Genomic DNA, 9,559 nt, shown 5'->3' with positions numbered 1-9,559 from the left:
GAATAACTTTATGATGCAGACATAAATCGACTAATGTTTCTGTGGGGTTATGTTGACAGATGCCTAAGTTTATTGTATGACATCTATGATCTATTTATTTCGACCGAATTTCGGAAAAAAAACGGCGGAAGCAAAGTTGTACACCTAATATTATTTTTTGTATCTAGAAAATTATGTATCATGCGCACAGAATTTATAACACAAATCTAAATTCTATCTCTATCATCTATATGAGATATTAGATGCAATATATATCCAAGTACTTGCTAGAAATTTGTCTATTTTAGCTAATATTTCGTATTTATAATTAGATAATTTTCGTTATAACTGCAAGATCACTTTTTTGAGATACCTAATTTAAAAATTTAGCTAGATATCTGAAAATAATTTTGTTGTATATATATATATATATATATATAGCTAAATTTTCAGATATTTCAGCAAAACCGTTCTTTTTTTGTCACAAAACGGTGATTTTTTTTTTTACTTATAAAGGCGGATATTTTTTGTAATTCGCAAACGGATACGATTGCAAGAACGATTATGAGACAGAATTGCAACAAGTCGTTCAAACCATGACATCGCATTCGCTGACCCCGAGGGTCAATCCATCGGATGAAACGAAATGCATTTCGCGGCCGCGACCGAGAACTTTCATACGAGACCGTCGACGAGGCATCGCGAGATGAACTTCAAGTTTTGTGCGGGATGATCTTCAAGTTCTGGTCGATCAAGATGAAGGAGAACGGTGCCCTCGTCGGCGAGGTACGACCGGCAAGCAGATTCGGCGAATACAAAATCGCGAACGTCGTTCTCTTTTGTTGTCCGTGTGTCTTCCGATGCAGAAAATCAGTCGATGTTGGCCGCGACAACAACGACGATGAGGATGGCAATGCGTCCGTTTCGACCATCATCACCACAACGACAACGCCGGTCATCGCTTTGAGATTGAATCGAAACAGCGACACGATGTATGTTGTCCATCGCGGATTTGAGGAGAATGAAGGATGTAACGCGATTTATAATAGATGTATAATAGTTCATTAATATTGAAAACCTCGAAAGCACTGCCGATGAAGATAATGTTTTATTCTTCATGAGAAGAAAATGATGTCGATATGATATCGATCGAAGAAAGAGAAATGACATGAGTTGATACATTGAAAAAAAATGTATTAAATATTAATAAATCTTTGTATTAAAAAATGTACTGAAAATATACTAAATTTTAATAAATATTTGTTTAAATAGTATTAACTTAATATTTACTTACGATATTATAATTACTTAATAAATATTTATTGAATGAAAGAATGATAGTTATATCAAATGAATAATTCTTGTATCAAAAATTAAATACATTTAGTAAATATTCAGTCAGTTCTTTTCAAATATTGTTCAAAAAATACGTTTTTGCTCAATGTAAAGCTCAGTGTAAAACAAAACTTATTAAAAAGCTTATTAAACAAAGTTTATTAAAAGCCTAAAACGTTACTACAAAAAGATAATCACCTCATTTTGAAAAAAGTTCATCAAGCTTAGGCTTGATTAAATAATCGGTCAATTTAAACATCATTATATTAATATGCTCAAGCATAAAAGACACGTTGGTGTTGATATGATCGTGTTTTATTTACCACGATTTGCTATTCTGGAATATAGATTTGTCGTGTTTCAGCTTATAAACATGCAGCTATGCAACTAAAGTTCGCGTGAATATCATTTTGCGCGCTAACTCTGCCATTATTGAAATATGTCGCGTAATGATTGCATGTGAAATTATTTCTAAGTCGATTTCTATTTCTGCATCTCTTACAGTAATAAGACGACGATGGTGAATGAGGAGGAATACAATACACAAAACAAGCGTCACTTCTCGCCCGATGCGAAAGGCTACCATGTACAAAATTCAAACAAGGAGGAATCGCGGTATCAAGGTATATAATACTTTCTTTCTCAAAAAAAAAAACGTTCGCCAGGAAGCTCTATGATATTTTCAACTTAATTTTTATTTTGACATTTAATTAAACTGAGTAATCTATATTTTTTCTTTCGCTTAAATTTAAAAAATTATCGAAAGACACTCTTCGTGGATATAGATGATTATCTTTCACGAATCCTGATTAATAAATATGATACATCGTATCGCACATCGATCTCGTACATCGATCGGAATGTCGCTCTGTACTAAAAGGAACTTGCGTTCTCAGCAAAGATACACACAATAAATTAAATACAATGTAGACTTTCGGCCTGAAGCGTGCAGCGCTGGAAACACAGGGGGCGAAATGGGACGAAAGGTTCTTCACCTCGTCATTGTGCATGCATATAGAGTTTAGACCTAGCTGACGCGCGGGTCGAGGTAATCAATATTCCGCTGGTCAAGTCTAAGGTACGATCGAACGTCGCGCTGCAGCAGAAAGTCCGATCGATAGCCCGTCTAATCTTCCAAATTGCAACACATTTAAATTAATGTCTATCAAGGCTCGCGATATTTATAAACATATAGACGGAAAATTCCACGATAAGACTAATTTCTTACACTAGAATCTACGGAGTGGCTAATATTTATAGCAAAATGTTTTTACATATTTTTAATATTTCTAAAACGCTTCATTACAATTTTGATATTCCAAAAATCTTTATTCTATCTTTTTGTACATTTGATTTTTAAAAAATTTTGTGGCACCGCCAATGGCCCTTCTTTTAACAAATTTCTAAAATCTGCTAATGAGATTTCTTAAATGTTTAATGATATATCTTCAATGAGCACGTATTATAACATGTCTAAACGTTCTGAATTCCCAGAGTTTCTGCGTTCCTTCTCAATCGGCGCGCGCGAACGTCCGAAAAGCGCGAGCAGTTCGTCATCGGACATTTCCAGGAATGATCAACCGGGACGAGAGGAAGATCAGGACGCGACACTGCGAGATTACAATGGCAATGACAATAGCGGATCATCGACCCCGCGGAGTCAAAACGCTGACGATCCGGCGTTCGACGTTGTCACGCAACAAACGACGAATTGTCAGAGCGCCACTCACGACGATGTCGATTCTTTTTTCGTAAGAAATTATCGCTTTTAATAACATTCTTTTTCCTCTCATAGCGCGTTGAACTGCTGAAAAATCGAACTTGCAAATCGCAATCTTTACGTAGGGCCCACCACCGACGAAGAGTAATTCAGTAATAGACTTTTTCGCATATATGGAGTCGTTACTTCCTCAGCGAAAATTTAGCCGGAGTCTGTCATTTGACACATCATTTTGTTTTTCAACATTAAATATTACGGTAATTAAACGTCAGATTAGAATTCAAATAGAATCTACTTGAAATTTGTTGAAGTTATTCAGCTACGTATCTATTGTACAGATATTCAAGCCCACTTAAAGACAATGTATAATTCGCGATAGAATTCGCGAGACAGAATTCTATTTATAATTTTATGCGTATTGTATAATACAGAAAAAATATGAATAATTAGAATTATAAATTTACAATTAATGCTCTATATAGTCTATTTTTATAAATATAAAAACGCATCAAATATGTACAATGTACAGGGAATAACGTGTGATTGGTCAACTGCATCTGGTATAATGAAAATTGAAAATCTATAAGAGCTGTGAATAGAATCATGTCCAATCGGATAGGCAAGCAAATCTTGTCCATATATAAGTGACATAAATTACAATTTAACCTACGTATTCGATGTCATATTTCTTATAATAAGAGAAAATTTTCTCATCTATAATTGTATTTATCATTTGATACAGAAAATTATAAATAGAAGTGTGTTTCGAATTCTATCGTGAATTATAGAGCGTGTAAAGTGAAGTTTATATAATAACATTATGTCTGAAGAAAAATGTCATCGTCATTGAAATGTATTTAATACGGGGAGATGTCATTGAATGCGAGCTCAGATACTGTTATTTTTATCAGATATTTCTGTTTATCAGATATTTCTTTCTACAAATGTAAGTTAAGATAATTAGACATTGGCTGTGTTCCACTTAATGCTCACAACGCTCGTAGAATTATTTCATCCTTGTCATTTATTAAATATTATACAAGGACAAACGATGTTCGCGAGCGTTGCGAGCATTAAATAGAATGCAGCTATTATATGATCCCAATAATTTTTTCAAAAAATTTTAGACGCCGTTGGATACCAACAAAATGGAATATCTAATCACAATGGCAGAAGCATCGACCGTGGACGAAGTGTCAAAGGAATGGAGTAGCGAAGATGACATGAAACCGGCGAGTCGAATCGGATCGATTTCCAGGCATTCGAATCACAACGAGCTAATAACCGTAGATGAAAATTGCAATAGAAGCACAGAAAGCAGCTCTGGCGTTCCCGAACAATCGGAGGACGACAGGTCGAGCGCGCGAAGAAGGTCAGTCGTGTCCGTGTTATCGAACGAGCGAATTCTACCCTACGAAGACACGAAAATATTCAAGGAATCGCTACAATCGAAGGTTACAATCAATCCCAAGAGATCAGAATCACTGTACCTGTCGCCTAATCACAGTGCTCATCACTCGCCAATCTCTAACTCGCCGATCAAGCGAAATTCTCGCTGTGGTTCGCGCAATTTGGTCAGTAGACAATAAATCACAGAAAAATAAATATATATGAGAATTACATTTCTCTTTCATATATCATTGATAGTAAATGCAAGTAAAATTCATGCGCGATCATCGCATATTTTAAATTGTATTAAATCAAATTAATACAAGTTCCTTTTAATATATATTTTTACTTAATGGCATTTTATTTAACGTTGGATATTTCGAATGTTAGATCGAAGATTCAAAGGATTTGAGTGAGGAGAGAATAGTCGCTTCCATAGTACCTGACGAGGATGCTTCCATTCGATCATTGAACATCGTTGGTCATCCACCCATAGACATCAGCATAGTCGGTGATTCACCGGCAATTATCATCGCATCGAGGCCCCATTCTCACGAAACTGACGAGTATGAGAATGCGAAAAATGTCGAAAATGATAATCCACATAATAAGATTAATATTCAGGAGGTAAAATGTTTTTATACAATTAAACTGCATATTGAAGAGCACATTCTCATTGAGATATAATTATGATATTTTTAGTCCACGGAAGAAGAATCCAGCATAAACGATACTTTGGAGGACAGACAAAGTAAAGATAGTGCGAGTGAAACTAATATGGAGCCAGGAATATTGAAGATTGAGGTATGATGTAAATAGCAAAGAGACATTTCTTTATCGAATTTTAACATAGAATTGTTTAACGATTTTGCTGAAGTATTTAAAAATTTAAGTAGATATAGATATAAAAATAAATTTTGTTAAACTATTAAAATAATTATTAGGTGTACAACTTTGCTTCTGCCGTTTTTTTTCCGAAATTCGAGGCTTTATTGTAAAAAACTGGTTATACATTTATGATTCAAAGTATTGTCCATCGCTGGCCACTACTTTCTCCCATCTTTCGGGTAGCGTACGAATCCCGCGTCGAAAAAACTGGTCATCTTTTGAGGCTATCCACGAATCGATCCAATTTTTTACTTCTTCATAAGACCGGAAGTGCTGGTCAGCCAGATCATTGATCGAAACAAGTGATAGTCAGAGGGAGCAACGTCTGGAGAATATGGCGAGTGGGGTAGGACTCATACTTCCCATTTCAACGTTTTCAAATATGTCTTGACTACTTTCGCAACATGGGGTCGAGCATTGTCATGCTGCAAAATCACTTTATCGTGACTCTCGTTGTATTGCGGCCGTTTGTCTTTCAATGCTCGGCTCAAACGCATCAATTGCGTTTGATATCCATCGCCTGTGATTGTTTCAGTCGGTTTTAACAGTTCATAATACACTACGAGGAGCTGGTCCCACCAAATACAGAGCATGACCTTGGAGTCGTGAATATTCGATGTGGAAGCATGGCCGGGAACTCCCCATGATTTTCTGCGCTTGGGATTATCGTAATGAACCCATTTTTCGTCCTCAGTCACAATGAGATGCAGAAATCCCTTCCGTCTTTGCCTTTCAAGCAACTGTTCACAAGCAAGCAAACGCCATTCAACATCTCTCGGCTTCAATTCGTATGGCACCCAATTTCCTTGCTTCTGAATCATTCCCATGGCTTTGAGGCGTTTTGAAATGGCTTGTTGAGTCATTCCCAATGATCGTGCCAATTCTTCTTGATTTTGACACGAGTCTTGCTCAAGTAATGCCTCCATTTCTGCATCTTCGAAAACCTTCTCTCTTCTACCGCTATGCCGGTCTTCGACGTCAAAATCACCGTTCTTGAAGCATTGAAACCACTCACGACACGTTCTTTCACTAATAGCGGCCTCACCATAAATATTTGAGAGCATTCGATGAGCCTCAGCCGCAGATTTCTTTATATTGAAGCAAAAAATTAAAGCCTCCCGCAAATGACGAGAATTTGGCTCGTAAACTGACATTTTCAATCGAGAATAACTTTATGGTGCAGACACAAATCGACTAATATCTCTATGGGGTTATGTTGACAGATGCCCAAGTTTATTGTATGACGTCTATGATCTATTTATTTCGACCACCACTTTCTGCTAAAGCCATCGATAGAAAAACGGCGGAAGCAAAGTTGTACACCTAATATGTAAAACGCTTAAACTAATTGTTAGAATGAAAACTTTTTATAGCATTGCTCATTATGCTTGAGTTTTCTACATATGTATAATTATTTTTACAGTCCAAATTATTTTCTGATCTGTATTCCTCGATGAAAATTTTTCTCAGAATTTTTCATATAATATTTCAGAATTCACTTGTATGAAAATTTCTATATAATTTTTTAGAATTTCTCTATAATTTTATAACTTTCTCACATTTTTTATACGAATTGGAATATTTCTCAGAAAATCTACATTTTTTTCAAAAATTTTCATATATGTTAATTATAAAATATCGTAGAGAGATTTTTAAGATTTTTTAATTTCTGAAATGTATTATAAAATCTAAAAATTTAAAAATACTTTTTAAAAATTATGGGAGAAATTTCAGAATATTTCATAATTCATTTGTATGAAAATTTCCGAGAGAAGAATATAAACTTTTTGAATATTTCTGAGTATATTTTTAAGTATTTCTGAAAAATGTTCTAGTTCATATAAAAATTATAAGAAAAATTTTTATGAGGGTTTAAAAAGTTTTGACATTCTAACAATTAGTTTGAGTGTTTTACATAATTATTTTAATAGTCCAATAAAATTTATTTTTATATCTGTATCTAAATTTTTAAATACTTTAGCAAAATCATTCTTTCCGTTAATAGAACGCACACACACAAAATTAACATTTCTGGAACTCTCTTGCAGTCTGAACCTGCGGAAGATGTCGAACCGCGTAGAAGAATGCCCTCAAAAGTACCAGTGCGCGGTTCTAGTAGGTGTCGAATGCCTTCCAACAAAAGAGTTATGGAGAAACCATCAGAAAAATCCAAACGGATGGTACAGCAGTGCTTTTCACAGCTTGAGAATAAAGACTGGTATGTGTCAATCTTGTAAAATCTATGTCAATATCAGCACAATTATATGATAGGTAAATCATTGTTATTCGTTGTCTGAATAATTCATTGTCGGAATAATTAATGAACAAGAATTAACGAACTTTTTATTCAGCATTTATATCCTGCGTTTTAGGGAAATAACGATGAAAGGTCTGAAAGCCCTGTCACAGATCTCGAAGCAGCATCCGGAGGATTTGGACATCTGTGCGGCCGGAATGATAGGAAGGCTTTTAGGGCGACATATAAAGAATCTTCGATCGCAAGTAGCACGAGCCGCATGTCTCGCTGCCGGTGACGTTTTCAGCTCTCAGATACGGGGTATTGATTAGGTAGATATCAAGCATATCGTTTCGCATAGAAATTTAAGCACTTTTTTTATATTTTATTGAACATCTTCTTCATGTTTTGCTTTTAGGATCTGGACGACATAGCTGGACCGTTGTTACACAGAACAGCTGATACGAATCGATTTCTTCGATCGGACAGTAACTCAGCGCTCGATCAGATGGTGCAGTATCTTCCGCCTCATAAAACCATTGGTATCATCGTACTTCGAGGAGCCAGGTAAGTCCGCAGTTTCCTTGAGATTGAGAAACGTTTTTCCGTGCGACAAAGCTGATCTCTATATTGTGATTCCTATTCTTCAGTCATCAAAATGCTATCGTTCGCGCGGCGACTGCACGACTGTTGTCGGACATCACCGATCGCATTGGACCTGATCATATTATGATCTTACCACGCGACGTGAGGGACAAGTTGTTAAACACGGGCGCAAAGTTGTTGATGGATGGAAATCTAGACGCAAGGTGAGTAAATTTACAATTAGACTCAGTAATATACATTCTCATGTCCGAAGTCAATACACTAATAAGAAAAAATGTATTAAATTTTAATAAATATTTATTTGCAATAAAAAAATGATAGTTATATCAAAACATTAACAGTTCTTATGTACATATATTTATTTGATATAAGAATACTATTTTTAATAAATATTTAGTTACTATTCAAACAAATGATTTATTAAAATTTAGTAAATTTTTTTTCAGTGTAGCATCATAATCATGATTGTAATGACTTTAATTTCCAGAAATCATGCAAAAAGGATGTTTCGGCGACTGACTCGCTGCGAAGGGTTTCGTAAAGCGTTAACGGACGCGGTACCCGAAACGACGTTGAGACACATCGATAAAACTATGAAGACCTTATAATTGAATGTTCGATTAAATCTGTATTCGATGTAATCTAGCCATCTTACCGTTGCTCGGACTATCTCAAAAGACTGTTTATCACGCAGGATGTTTTTATTATTATTCATTAGAAGCCAATTTACGGCATAGACATGAATTTTCTACAACGTATACGCCGAAAAAGATGTCGACAAGTAGTCATATAAATAACTTTTCTTTCCTCCGCGCTGTATATTTACCTCCTTGAAATTAAATAGAGCGAGAGATGTGACTTCGAAGATCAAGAGTTAAGGAAGGTACAAGAAAAACTCGAGGAGCGTTCCCCATCTTCGCGTCATGACAAATTCGATCTTGTTTTTCATCGATGAATTTATCGCGCGATGAAGTTTTGATACTTGTAACTTTAATACATATACGCATGTATAATAATTTTTTATATGATTGTATAAAGGATGCGCTTCGGCACAAATACATTGGAGAACTGTAGTGCCTTCACGTCGGTGATCATAAATTATGCAATTGTAGCTCAATTACATTGTAATGTTCGTGAAGTGTCGTCGACACTTCATTTGAAAAATTGTCACGTGTTTCGAAAAGAGTAAACGATGTTATCTCGCTATTATCTTCACCAACTCTACATTAACGAGTTGCAGGAAGAAAAAAAAAAATATATATATATATATACGGAAATTTTCCTGAGGAAAGGAGTTCATTGCTGACGGCAATGAATCTATTTCAGCTAATCGCTAATGCTTTCGTGAGCCGAAAGTTTAGATTCGTTAATTCCATATATTTTTTTTGTTGTAAATTCGATTGTTA

At 35.2% G+C, this 9,559-nt stretch overlaps 1 protein-coding gene across 1 annotated transcript in view; it reads left to right on the top strand.

Moving 5' to 3' along the window:
- LOC108685801 overlaps positions 1-7,919 on the top strand; it is a 23,205-nt gene extending 15,286 nt beyond the window's left edge. Inside the window, exons 15-21 of the mRNA XM_018190769.1 lie at positions 1,819-1,937; positions 2,809-3,065; positions 4,162-4,608; positions 4,814-5,050; positions 5,126-5,227; positions 7,360-7,529; positions 7,684-7,919. Of these exons, the coding sequence (XP_018046258.1) occupies positions 1,819-1,937; positions 2,809-3,065; positions 4,162-4,608; positions 4,814-5,050; positions 5,126-5,227; positions 7,360-7,529; positions 7,684-7,879 (1,528 nt within the window). The 3' untranslated portion in view covers positions 7,880-7,919. The remainder of the gene's footprint in view (positions 1-1,818; positions 1,938-2,808; positions 3,066-4,161; positions 4,609-4,813; positions 5,051-5,125; positions 5,228-7,359; positions 7,530-7,683) is intronic.
- The last annotated feature ends 1,640 nt before the right edge of the window (positions 7,920-9,559 follow it).

The sequence above is a fragment of the Atta colombica genome, unplaced genomic scaffold (assembly GCF_001594045.1).
Source record: "Atta colombica isolate Treedump-2 unplaced genomic scaffold, Acol1.0 scaffold160, whole genome shotgun sequence".
NCBI lineage: Eukaryota > Metazoa > Arthropoda > Insecta > Hymenoptera > Formicidae > Atta > Atta colombica.
The sequence above is the reverse complement of the archived record's forward strand: the minus strand, read 5'-3'. Positions and strand labels throughout refer to the sequence as shown.